Below are 14,345 nucleotides of genomic sequence, written 5' to 3' on the forward strand. Positions count from 1 at the left end.
TAACTGTTAAAGCACCATGCTGTACCTTGCTTTTTCCAGTGCCTGCATTTCCAACTACAAAGACAGAGTGACGCACTGCCAGAAGCTCCTCAAGCTGAACAATCTGTCAAACAGAATTAATACACAGCCAGTGGTTTTGTTTCCTTGTCCTCCCATTACCACCGACACCAATTACCTCCCACAAAGCAGCTTCCCACCCTCTCCTGTAGTCAGGAAATTTCTCTCTCCAAATAACTTCAAACAGGATAACCTGAAGATGGCACATTAGTCTCTCGAGGCCCTACACCCAGACTTGAATTAATGAAGGAGCCTCAAGAAATGAAAACAAATCTCCCCATCCTTTTTTGTTTGCTAAGCCACACAACCATATCCTGGTAAAATTAAGAAAACACTAATGTCAAATGTCACTGACTGCTTGATGTCAAGTAACTACAGGATGGGTGGCAAATGTAGGCGAAACTCCTCTTTCTAGGCATCTTTTTAAAGTGCACAAGTCCCTTTTCAGGGACTGAATATAAAAAAACCCAAAAAACTAAAGGGGCAGCAAGACTCACAAAATGAATTCAAATTAGCTGGTCAAAAAAACTCTAAGAGAGGTAAATGTAAAGGGACTCCTGACCATTAGGTCCAGTCGTCTCCGACTCTGGGGTTGCGGTGCTCATCTCGCTTTATTGGCCGAGGGAGCCGGCGTACAGCTTCCGGGTCATGTGGCCAGCATGACTAAGCCACTTCTAGAGAACCAGAGCGGTGCACTGAAATGCCATTTACCTTCCCGCCAGAGTGGTACCTATTTATCTACTTGCACTTTGACGTGCTTTCAAACTGCTAGGTTGGCAGGAGCAGGGACTGAGCAACGGAAGCTCACCCTGTCACGGGGATTCGAACCACCGACCTTCTGATCGGCAAGTCCTAGGCTCTGTGGTTTAACCCACAGCGCCACCCGCACATGCAAAACTGTGGGTTGGGCTGATCCAAGCAGACTCTTTCAGTGGAGCATGAGGCTGGCAGCACAGGTCTCTGCTTCTCCTCACCAAACATCCCACTGTGGACAGCTTCAATCTTAGTCTGAATTCCCTCATTCAGGGATACTGTCCACAAATGAGACACAACAGTGGCCTTAGATCTCAAAGTTTGACTTCTAAATCATATCATGGCTGCTGTTTCTAATGGCCTGTCTGCAAACACGAGAGTTGGATCCACATGAGATGGGCTGTGATGGCTTCTTCTGCTTCTGTGATTCACAGTGAGTCTCATCCTAACATTCACCCATCTTCTCTAAAGGCAAGCAAGTGCGGCTGCTGTGTTTAAAATCTTCAGAGGCACAATTTGAATGCAGATAAGAAAAAGAAAAAGTTCCACATAGAACTCTCCTACAGTACAAAGATTAATCTATCTTTCTCTTCTATTTTGATTGAATGAAGGCACAACAACAAAACAAATGACAACCCCAGCATCTCAAATTCAATACTATGTGAAGCATGAAAACCTACTATTAATAACCACTGGTCACTGTCAAAAATCTGAGCAAGTTAAGGACATTTGGCAGTGAGGGAAGGAAGCATTTTCATGACTAGACAGGACCAGTAACTCCTACATATTGTTTCAGAAACCCAAATCTTTACTTAGAACATTGGCCTGCATGTGTACAGGAGTATTACTGAAATACCACCACTTCCAGGACACAATAGGAATGCTATCATTGTACACAAGAATAACCTTCACATTCAACACAACCTGTCCGCAATTATTTTTTGATTGAAATTCTTAAGGGGTGTAATTAGAGGCAATGGATTATTTTACTTTGAGAATAAAGCTCTCCTCAGGCTGCAAGCGAAGCTCCAGGGTAGACTGTTTAACCATCTGTTCAAATTGCAAGTCCCTTTTCCTTGGAACATCCAGAGCCGGAAACAGGTCACTGATTAAGCCCATGAAAATGGGGATATCATCTGTCACTATCTTGGGCAAGTTGAAGTCCCTTAAGGCTCGCATAAGTACCTGGAAAAGGACAGTCAACCACACGTTATCACACCTGCAAGAGCTTTCAATCAACAGAAAATACGTTTTTGTAGTAACAGTGTTGAAGAAGCATTCATTCCTCTGAGTAAAGAACAAATATGGACATCCATTAAAAGCAGCGGTGAGGAACCCTCAGCCCACAGCCTAATGCCCTCTGGACCATTACTGGGCCAGTCTTGCTCTGCACACCACCCCTCAGCGCATCACTTTTCATTTTCAGTTTTGTGTGTGCTCCAGGATGGAGGCAATCCAGAGGGGGTGGAAATGAAGGTGGGAGGAGGGTGGGAATGGGAACGAGAGGAGCAACGGAAGAAGGAGAGAGGAAACTATGTTAATGTGGGTGGTGAAAGGAAAGAGACAAAATGAACGGAGGAATCACAGAGATTGAGGGAGATGGGATAGCATAGACAGACAGACAGAGGAAGCGTGCTATGCAATATTGCAACCCACTTTGGGCTCCATTTCTGCCCGCGGCTAGCATGACAAATTACCCCTAAGGAAATGTGGCCTTTAGCAGAAAATAATGTTTCCTACTCCTGCTCTAAAGAGGTAATTTTATAATTAAAATCAAACTGTGGGAAAAGCTATTCCAACATTATGTTTATGAAGCACCAATCTGTGCTACTATGCATACCTGATCTTCAGGTCTAGCCTTGTCTCCTCGCTTCAGTGAGCCGGCAACTACCAAAACAGACTTAACAGCACGAAGGCCCCAGTCATAATGATCCTGTGGTGAAGATATAAGGGGGGAAAGGTTAAATGCTCACCTGTGAAACATGGCTAAATAAATAAATTCTCAAAATCTAGGAACCAAAGTTGCTCTGCTACACTTTTCTTTTTGATGATATTATGAGTGTTGCCTATGGTGGGGTGAGAAAAAAATTCTAAAAATGAGAATATTCAGTCAAAGTCTCCAAATCCATATACAGGCATCCCACCCATTTACGTGCGTTCATGTCATGTGCAACTGTGCATGCGTGCAGCATCAGAAACCCAGAAGTGGGGGGAGAGACCTGAAGAGCCTCAACAAAGTCGCACTGTGCCTCCGGTTCATGAGGAGACCCTCCCTGGAACATTACTCTTTGGAAGCAATCCTATGCTCCCTGGGAAGATGGCTGGGGGGCGTCACAGAATGCCACCACAGTCCATCTAAAGTGGATTCTATTCTTGCTCTGCCATGGATTCTGTTCCCCACCACTGCCACTCCAACTATAGTAGGGTAGGGTAAATCTGTATGTATTATTACAGTCATACCTCAGAAGTCGAACGGAATCCGTTCCGGAAGTCCGTTCGACTTCCAAAATGTTCGGAAACCAAGGCGCGGCTTCAGAAGCCATTTTTGGCTTCCAAAAATAGTTCACAAACAGGAACAGTCACTTCCGGGTTTGCGGCATTTGGGAGCCAAAGCAAAGATGTTCAGGATCCAAGGTATGACTGTATTATGCATTTCATCCTGTTTGTATGAATTTTATTGTTCTGTGACCATAATATTAATTCATTAGTAAGATTGTTACAGGTTAGGATTAGGGCTCCTCAAATAATTGCTGTTTCCTTGCCTGAACCTTTTTATTAGCTCCTTCCCTTTTGAGTTGCTCCTTGCTTTCAGAACCCATCTTTTTTCTTTCACCTGTGTCTGTATCCTGCTTTTCACTCTTCACAGTGAATATTCTTCCCAGAACATTCTAGTGTTACCAACCTCACCTTTTGTCCCTGATATTGTGCTTTCAGCTTCCCAGAGAACTCACGGCTACTAATCTCAAATCACACCAGCAACAATGTGTTCTTGGAGCAGACCCCTTAGGCTCATGGGCCACTGATAGACTATTGTTCTCAGTGCTTTGAGGATTCACTGTGGTAAGCAGTGGGCAGAGGCAATACATAACCTGGCTCGCAACATGTGCCAATCTCAAAGAGACTCATGTTTTTGTAGCAATCCAGCAAATGAAAGAGAGATTACTTGTAATATACTTGGAATCAAGTTTCACTGAAAATCAATGAAGATTACTTCCAAATAAACATTTTAAGAGATTAGAATGTAAAAAAATATTTAATAGGATTATATAGGCAAGTCTATCCTTTGGAACATTAGAATGCTTACAGACTAGAAGAATGCTTACAAACTAGAAGATTGATCACAGTAATCAGAACCAAGCAAACATTACATTGTCCAAAACAAAACACCAACACAGAAACCATTTCAATTGTTTCCAATAATGCTGAAATAAATGAATAAAGCCAAACTAAATCAATATTCAATAGACATGACAAAGTTGTACATATGAAAAGGTAAGCAATTCCCTTTTCATTTAATTCCATCTGTTCTGCTTCATCTGTTGTAGGCTACAGGGCTTTACTGGGAGAACATAAATAATTTTATGGTGCCCCCAATGCATGTAGATGTAATATATTACAGATAATGTGTCCTTTCTCAGATACTGTGAATAGCTCGAGTAATTTTTTTTGCTTTCAAAGGCATCCTAAAAGCATCCTACATTTTATTTTGCAAGTTTATATTGTAGCACAATACCATTTGATTAGCATGGGAGAAATCTCAAGGTCCAAAAGAGCTCCCTTACCTGTTTAGAGAGAAGTTCTCTACAGAGAGTATACAAGGTAATAAACTTCCTGGCTAGCAAGCGTGCATCAACAAACCCCTCAGCAACCAGCATAATTTCACAAATTAGTTCAATGTCAGGGACAACCATTGCACAGGGTCTAAAAAAAAGTGTAAGAACCAAAGACAGGGATTAGTATTTAAACACTGTGAGAATAACAAATGCCCATCTCACCTAAATTCAATACAGTGATGTCTACAAACATTTTAGCAGAGCTCAAGAGAGTCACAATTATGTGTGTCACTCATTGCTAACAAGCACTTTCAAAGCAAAAAAAATTGGCTAATTACTCATTGGCAATTATTAGCATTTCCTACTAGTGCTATTTCAAAGGAATCAGCTGACAGTGTAGGCTTTGCAAGTCCCCTATAGACAAATCATGAAAATCTAAGATGCTGTTACAGGGAATCTGCAAGATGGCCCTTTATGTTGGTAAAAAGCAAGACTAGACAAACTAGCAGTTTCAACTTGATTTCTTCCAGAATGGAATTCTGGCAAAATGATACCGTTCCCAATAGTTCTAATTAGAGTGTGTGTAAAATAATAGTTTATTAGTTTCGTGATGTGAGACCAAATAGCTAATTAAAATACTGCATTAAGTACATAACATAGATGGTTTTGGAACAGTAAGTTATCCAGTGGCGGGGGGACACCTCGGATCTGTGGGCCAAATGTGACCTGCCAAGCCTACCTGGACCTTGAGGCTCTTCCCAAGCCATGCTCTTGAGTATTTTTGCTTGGCTGAAATGTGTCTTTGAACTGGGACAATACCTCTTGCTTGTAGTGTGTTTATAGAAACCTCCGAATTTTGCATGGCTGGAATGTGACTTCCTTTGTACAGTTGGCCACATCTGTTGCTTTGACCATTTTTGCTTCTAGCCCAGCCCACCAATGGCATGGAAGCCCCTGGAGGGCTTCCTGCCCACTAGGAAATGTGTCCCTCAAGCTAAAAGTGGTTCCCCACCTTGATCCAGTGAAAGGTCATTGAAAATAAGTCAGTATCAGGCATGGAAGAGACATATTAAGGCATTTACAATGTACAGGACTGTCTGAACTATGGATCTCATATGCCATATTTTAACGATCTGAAACAAGAAACCAAAAGTCTGTCCACGGAATGGAAAGCTGGGAACTTATAAAGTTGTTTTCTTGTTTGGGGTGAAAGAGACATTCTGCTGCCCAGGAAGGAAAGGAACTTGTGACTAGCTCTTTGTCCTGCATTATAATAAATGAGTTGTGGGCCTTTTTTTTTTTTTTTTTTTTTTAGTAATAGAAGATACTGTTCAGTGCTTTAAGAGAATTCAGTTAGTATTAGGTTTTCATCCTAACTCATTTACTTTTGTATTGCAACTAGATTTTTCACAGAACAACTTCTTCTACTGCACACTTAGCAAAGATACGGAAAGAATTTGTCTCCCTTGGTCAAGCTAGCAATACTGCAACTTTGGAAAACTCTTTCACACAATCATCGTGCAACAAGTCAAGTGCAAATCAAACAACTGACATTAGGTGGCATAAGTACTCAGAATGTGAATCGGCTTCATACTTGCCTGAAAAGAGCTTTGAGATTTTCAGGTAATTCTGTTCGGCCGGCATAACCTGGGTTCATAGTAATAAATATTCCAACCGATGCTTTCAGTGCAATGCTTTCTCCAAGGAATAAAAATCTGCATCAATTGCACAATATAAGGAAAGAAGTGGCTGAAATTGGTTGGGATTTAAGCAATTCCCTTTGACTCCATTTCCCCCTCAAACACACACACAAACACACACACACACACACACACACACACACACACACACACTGTGGCCAGGACCCAAATTCACACAGCTAGTTCTGAATAAAGGTAAAGGTACCCCTGCCCGTACGGGCCAGTCTTGACAGACTCTAGGGTTGTGCGCCCATCTCACTCAAAGAGGCCGGGGGCCAGCGCTGTCCGAAGACACTTCCGGGTCACGTGGCCAGTGTGACATCGCTGCTCTGGCGAGCCAGAGCTGCATACGGAAACGCCATTTACCTTCCCGCTAGTAAGCGGTCTCTATTTATCTACTTGCACTTAGGGGTGCTTTCGAACTGCTAGGCTGGCAGGCGCTGGGACCGAACAACGGGAGTGCACCCCGCCGCGGAGATTCGAACCGCCGACCTTTTGATCGGCAAGCCCTAGGCGCTGAGGCTTTAACCCACAGCGCCACCCGTGTCCCTTCAGTTCTGAATACCCAAGATGATTTGGGCCTTGTGCTTCGCTGCTCACTTACCCCATTCTGGTATTGCATAGCAGAACTTATTTTGAAACTGAGGTGACTTTCAAAACATTTCAAATGAAAATAAAATGTGCTAATGCTATGTTATGGGAGGACCACTGTTTCATACTGGACAGGGCAGGCCTAAACCTTTCAGAATGCCTAAAGTAGTTTGGTTTCATTTCTTTTCAGCATTCCATACAACAGTATCAAACAATAACTAAACAATGGGTTGAGTCCAGACCTTTAGGTCACATGTTCACCCCAGTGAAATCCATGAAATTTAAGTTAGTTGTAACAAGCAGAGCAAACCTATGCCTAGCTGGGGAGCAGATAGAGGTGGAACAGAGTGACAGAGACGTTGCACAGACCTGCCAGGGCAGATGGTAGGGAAGTAAATTCATACCCCCATTCTTTTCTGGTGCCAGCTCCATGCTGGCGTAGCAGAAAGGTTCAGATCAGACTCCTCTCCAGGAGCTACACCAGTATAGGATCTGGCAGATCCATAACTGACCCTGCTCCACTTCACTCACACACACACACACACACACACACACAGGCTCCCTGATTTGAGCTACAGTATTTGACAATGGTATTTTCTGCAGAAGAGGTTTCTGCTGTGGAGGTTGGCATAGGTTAACGGACAAGGAAGTCTGCTGAATCATAACCCCTTCCATCAGCATAGATTATGAGTAGATCTGCAGCCTAGCTTGTGTGACTAACTCACTTTGGATCTATCCCAACATGAAGAGCTAAAAATGCTAAATAGGTCTATATATTTCCCACTGAATAGCTAAGCAAAACAGATTCAATTAATAAACAACCCAAAATTCATAAAAATGAAATTCATAACTAACAAGGGGGTAATACACCACATCATATGCCAGTCAGATTTTTGGATCCGATTTCCAACTAATATCACATGATGTGCAATCATTGCACTTGTTGCTCCATGACTTTAATTGCATTTCAACTGTGAAAAAATGCTTCATAATTGTTGTTACGGAGGTATGAAATATTTCTATTTTACACAGTGGAAACCAAGGCCAAAAAATAGTGCCTTGTCCAAGGCCACCTAATCTGTATATGGCACATGCGAGACTTCAGACTAAACCTCCCAGGTGCAAGTTCAATTTCTGTGAATCCATTTTTTATTACCAAATATAATAAATAAATCAGAAGAATTAGGCTTAGCAGGCTGTCACAATTGATACACAGGATTAAAAAAACAAACCAATAAAACAGCAGCAAATTATCCTCTTTCTAGATACAAATATAGACTGACAGACACAAATGCAAATGCCTTTTCATAGAGGATGTGAAAGTTCGCACCAATGGGTGGTTTCTTCATATGCTGCATCATCTTCAAATTACATTGAATACATTAAACAATTTTGAAGGATGTATCTATTAATATACTCACTGCTTTTTCTTATTTCTTATGGCATCATGGATAGTCTTTACTTGCACAGCCACAACAGAAAGAACTTCTACTGAAATTCGGTTGAATTCATCAAAGCAGCCCCAAGCACCTGTCTGGGCCAAACCTTTATAGATGTTTCCAATGGACTATAATAAATAAATGTATAAAATTCAGATTTTGTAGTTGTCTTTCTGAAATAAAGCTTTTCCCTTATATGTAAAGCAACAGTTAATAATTTGTTGAATTTATAAGCTGCCCGCGTAAGTGAGTGATATACAACTAATTAATCAAAAAACCCTGTATTACTGCACTTCCATCTAATTTATATATACTAGTTGCCTGGTTATTCTGTCTAGTGTGTTCAAGAAATCACAGCATTATGCAGAAGATGACACTGAACTGTGCATAGAGGAACTGGCTTTGTTCTACTGGAAGAAGCAAATAGCTTGCAATTTGGGATGTAATTCAGGGGACACACGTTCTAATGGTGTGCCTTGATTTTCCTGAACACAAATGAATTCACCCCCTTTTTAATGAGTTGTTAAAAGGAATCACAGCAATAGCCATGTAAAAGAGAGGAGCATAAAAGGCAACCTTGATGCACCTATTCTCTCCCTCCCCCCTATTTGTGGGTTTCATTCCTATGGAGATAAGCTGCAGTTGGGGACAATGCTGCAATGGGATGTCAGGGGCAGGAGGAAGTTTGAGGAGAGGGGTGATGTGCAGGCAGAGGGCAGGAGGTTGATCCAGAGGATCAAGGGTCAGAGGTTTGTGGGGTTCTGTCCCACCCATGAGGCAGGTGCTGGGGGTGGTGGTAGAGTCAAGGGGAAGAGACCAGGCAGCCAGAGGCGGGGGAAAGGAGGCGGAAAGAGAATTGCAGGGCATCTCCGAGGTGGAAGAGACTGTGTCAGTCCGAGAGAGAGCCATGCCTTTGGAATCTCCCATATCCGTCTGTCTCCATGCACAAGGAGGGGCTTAAAACTCAGAAGGAATCATAGGGCACTTGTCCATACTGCATCAGATAAGCAAGTTTAAATAAGCTGAAAGGGGCGTGATGATGCTGTTGCTCCAACTATCCGGGTCGGCGCCTAGGACTGTAGAGGTAGATTGCCTAGCCAGCTAGTTAGCAGGGGCGGTCTGTATAACCCTTGTACCTTAGAAGCTGATGTTACCAAGGGCTTTCCCAACAAAGAAATAAACCTCCAAACATTTCTCATAGAGCTGAGTGTGCTCAGGACATGGGAACAAATCTGCACGTTTTGATATTTGGTGTCCCAGCTTTCCATCAACAGTAGCCACAAAAAGGGATGCAAACGTCTCTGTGCATATCACAACACACTTATCATGACAGTCTTCCCTCATACAGCATCCCCTCAACATGGGCTCAGCACCTTGTAATCCATCTGTTCAGAACAGTTGAAGACGTAGACCATCATCCCAAGCGCATGGCCCAAATCCTTAGTTGTCTCCGTTTTGCCTGTCCCAGCTGGACCTGCAGGAGCTCCACTCATTGTTAGATTAAGGGACTGAGTAAGAGTGATGTAACACCTTTAACAAGCATAAGCAGAGTTACTATTAACACGCCAACAGCCTATTACTTTAGTGGCTGACATTTCAAACCCACAAAAATGCAGGGACATTATAGTTGACAAACTTGCAGTAAGGGTATCATTATTATAAACTGTTGTTGTTGTTGAATATTTATATCATCCTATTCTATAATCAAGTACCTAGAGGGGCTGCCTCTTGTTTAAGAGGTCTGTTGTTTAACAATAACACAATTTTTATTTTTGTATTATTATTGTTGTTGTTGTTGTTAAATTTGTATACCACCCTTCATTTGTAGATTTCAGGGCAGTTTACAAAATAAAAATACAATGTAAAAAACACAAAATATATAATAAAAATAAGAACAAAAACAAACAAATAATTTCCCCTCCCCTCATCTGTTTAGCTTCAATTATTTAATTTTGTTTCCTTCTTCATACTGCTTTATACAATGTTGCTTAATTTAAGTTTTTATATTAGGTTAGCTTGCTTTTATTGTTTTACACAATGTTGTATGGATTGATTTTTTGAGCTTCCTGATATTATGATTATGTATGACTGCTTCTAATATGTTTTGAATGGTTATGCAAACTGTTCATTTGCTATGTTGTGAGCTACTTCTTGTGGAAAAGTGGCTTACAAATAAGCAGATGCCAGATGATAAAACATTTTATTTTATTCGTTACATTTTGCCCATCATTTTCATGATCCTAAAGCAGGTAACAATGTTAAAAGCTAAAACAAAATTAAAGCAATCTACAGTAAAACAGAACAGAAAACAGTAGTCTGGGGGGAAAAAAAGCATCAAGATACAGCAAATACTTATTCGGCAATAGTACCACAGTGGGTACACAGAATCTGGCAAAATATATCCCATCAGTCCCTACTAAAAGCCTGGGAAAATAAAAATGTGTTTAATTAGTGTTGAAAGAGGGCCAAAGACAATGCCAATATATTTCAAAACCCTCCATTACACATCTATATATTGGGTAATCTTCCTTTACACATCGTTTATATGAAGGGGTTCAAAGAGTAGATAGGAAGCAGACCCCCACACCTGCAAAGGAGCAATCGCATGTGAACAGCTGCTCACATTTAGGTGTACCATGTAATCAGGACCCCCAATCATGTAGAAGTCCCAATTGCATGGAACAGCCACCCCTCTACAGATGCTGAGATGGCAAGGCCAGCTACAACAGCTAGTTCCTCATCCTCAGCTACTTCCTACTCCGGCTCAGAATCACAGCACTATGTTGCAGGCAAACACCAGGTATTTGATTTTTATTTGCGCAATGTAAGCACATTTTTATTACCCCCAATGTAAGCCTTAGGTAAAGGTAAAGGGACCCCTGACCATTAGGTCCAGTCGTCACCAACTCTGGGGTTGCGGAGCTCATCTTGCTTTATTGGCTGAGGGAGCCAGTGTGCAGCTTCTGGATCACGTGGTCAGCATGACTAAGCCGCTTCTGGCGAACCAGAGCAGCGCATGGAAATGCCGTTTACTTTCCCGCTGGAGCTATACCTATTTATCTACTTGCACTTTGACATGCTTTCGAACTGCTAGGTTGGCAGGAGCAGGGACCGAGCAACGGGAACTCATTGTCGAGCAATGGGATTCGAACCGCCAACCTTCTGATCGGCAAGTCCTAGGCTCTGTGGTTTAACCCACAGCACCATTTGCATCCCATAAGCCTTAGAGTTATGCAAATTCAATAAAATCCTTTTTCATTCCACGGGAAACAACCTTTACCTAGACTCTAAAGAATGTGGGTGTGCAAGAACACATGTCCATGCCTGCGTGTCCTCTGCCTCTTTCTGTCTGGTGTGGGGAGGGTACGTGTGAGAAGCAACCAGAGGGGCTGGTGCCCATGGCACTCTCTCAAAATTCCAAACATGCCCATGCACTCAGAAAGGCTGGCAACCTCGTGACTACGGAACTATAATACAAGAAAGCTGTGATTTCATGCCAACAGGGGAAAATCCCACTGGGGGTAAAAATAAAACTCTAGGAGGTCTTGTCCAACCATTCTTAGGTGTAACGTTATCCCCTTCCTTCCTTGTCATGCAACACAACACATAACTGTTCAAATTATATGGGGGGTACCTTTTATTCCCAACGCAATTATTTTACTTTACAATGTGACTGTTTTTGTCAAAATGTCACATTTGCAATGTTAAGGATTCCTCACAGGGGAGAATGACAGCTCATTTCATGTTTAGCCTTCGCATTCTACAAGACAGATCAAGTCGAGGTAGCCCACTATTAGCCAAAGCAGATTTTACCTGTCAGTTAAAGGTGTAATAACCAGCCGAGGGGTATTTCCCAAATACTCATAGTAGTACTGGAACTGGGCATCACATATGTTGGCAAAGCAGTGTTTTTGGGCCCAATCCCATCTATGGCGCAGTTGTGACAGCCAAGCAAAAGCTTGGGAACTGGTGACCTAATAAAACAAAAGCAAATAAGCACATCTCCGCACAACTACTATGCCGAGGGTGTTAAGAGATGAAAGAAACCAGAGATGCCAAAATGTCAAAACTGTCATCACTCATTTTCACGCCTCATCCCCAGTCTTTCCCAAGCAACATCCCTCATACTGGCAATTATAAGGGATTATATGCACTCTTGGGCATTTCCGTACCATACAGAGGCGAGCGTAATGTAAGATCTGTTTAATGGAAGCTTTTGTTGCAGCAGACATTAAAACTTCTTCTGCCAAGATCTCTTTCACCTTTTACAAGAAACCAACTCTGGGGATTTGATATGACTCAATTTCATATTTCACATTTCCTTAATAATATCCCCTGGGCTCCATGAAACAATTATATATTTGATGTCTCATTCGTTTCTCACCTGCCCTTTTAATCTCATACTGTACAGTACTGTCTCTAAAATATCAGTGGAAACAGAGCCCTTTGTGTCACAGGCAGGTGATGTAGGCTGGTGACTGCCTTTGGCACACAATTTTTTTTTTATCAATTGCAGATAGCAAAGTCTACTTATGGTTCCTCTATCCCCTTTCTCTCAGTCTCCAGTGGAGGGAAGCTGAAACCATCTAACCAGGTGGAGCCCACAAGCTATGCAAGATGCAAGTGTCGACCCATAGACTTACCACAAAACAGAAGCATCAGTGGTTTGTCTGAACAGACCTTTTAAAAGTTTTGCTCATGGCCTGACATCCACCTGTCAAGCACATAAGAGCTCTATGCACACATATATACATGGTTCCAACCTATGCACTTAGGCTTCCCCACTTCAGACATCCATGTTCAACGTAGGGTTACTAGGGTGGTGTTAGCTGACACAGTCCCATTCCCTACTCATGTATGGATCACAACCCATGAGCAAAACTTCTGAAAGCAGATTCTTTCCTCATCAAATAGCTTCAAAGACACCCAGCTCTTCTACACCAACAAACTGGTGCCAAGGTGCTGTGACAAAGCAGGAGCTCAAAACTCCAATTTTACTGGTTCCTGTTCCTACATTTTTCTCAGCTGCCTGCTCCAAGGCCCTCATGGCTTCAGAGATGATAAACAAGCGGTTCTGAGCCCTCCTCCCCGGGGGAGATATGTGACACCTGAAGAAGTGACATTTCAGGGAAATAAATGATCCTGAGGCTTTCTCCCCACACCAGACAAAGCCTGAGTAGACTGAATGTCCTATGTCAGAGAACCTCACTGATACACATCTTATTTGTGGGAGTAACCACCATTCCCATCATCCCAATCTAATTTTATAAGAAAAAAAGAACTCAGGAAGAGATGTTTGTTGTTTTGTCCTAGTAGCAATTTCCTGGATGTGTTTTAACAGGGGGACAGCTATGCCCTGTATTCCTCTTCTGAATTCAGTGTTGAGTTAATGCCCTTATCTACATATCCTCACCTTCAGCAACAAATGCACATGAGAATCCCTGCAAATTAACCTGCACAACCCATTATTTGCTGTTGAGTTATGGAATATGCAGGGAACATGACCCATATGATTGCCAAAGTTTGGCTAACCCGGTGCAGCGAGCATTCCATTTTTAAAAGTGCTCCCCCCCAAAAAAGTGCCCAAAATGTTCCACACACTCACATTCTTCTTACTCAATATTTAGCTGCTCTCCCAATGTTGTTTTTTTAAATATACCATTTTTTTCTGTTTGCATTATTTATAATTGTTTTATTGCTTCTATTTTTTTGTTTGCTATTCTAGTTTTAATTGGGTTTGTAAACCATCCAGATAACTATGCAATATGAGTGGTACATAAATTTATCCAATGAATAAATAGTTAAATATTGGCTTATTCAAAAAAAGGCTATGATAAAACCATGATTCATGAACTTGCCTTGGTAACAAACCATAGTATTCCTGTCATTCAAATGTAACAAGGAACTCTGGTTCAAAATAAGTGGATGCTGCCAACCTCCTCCTTCCAGCTACATTGCAGCTAGAGGTGATGAGCAGATGAGCCCAAGGCTCATGACTTGGCACTGCTCATAGTAATTATAGACTCATGCAC

At 42.0% G+C, this 14,345-nt stretch overlaps 1 protein-coding gene across 1 annotated transcript in view; it reads right to left on the reverse strand.

Moving 5' to 3' along the window:
* DNAH11 (dynein axonemal heavy chain 11) overlaps positions 1-14,345 on the reverse strand; it is a 141,819-nt gene that overhangs the window by 81,708 nt on the left and 45,766 nt on the right. Inside the window, exons 32-39 of the mRNA XM_083405297.1 lie at positions 12,127-12,287; positions 9,687-9,843; positions 8,296-8,441; positions 6,182-6,298; positions 4,593-4,731; positions 2,651-2,743; positions 1,801-1,995; positions 26-103 (exon numbers count right to left, since the gene is read on the reverse strand). Of these exons, the coding sequence (XP_083261423.1) occupies positions 26-103; positions 1,801-1,995; positions 2,651-2,743; positions 4,593-4,731; positions 6,182-6,298; positions 8,296-8,441; positions 9,687-9,843; positions 12,127-12,287 (1,086 nt within the window). The remainder of the gene's footprint in view (positions 1-25; positions 104-1,800; positions 1,996-2,650; positions 2,744-4,592; positions 4,732-6,181; positions 6,299-8,295; positions 8,442-9,686; positions 9,844-12,126; positions 12,288-14,345) is intronic.

Source organism: Podarcis tiliguerta (assembly GCF_965153285.1).
Source record: "Podarcis tiliguerta genome assembly, chromosome: 12".
Lineage (NCBI taxonomy): Eukaryota > Metazoa > Chordata > Lepidosauria > Squamata > Lacertidae > Podarcis > Podarcis tiliguerta.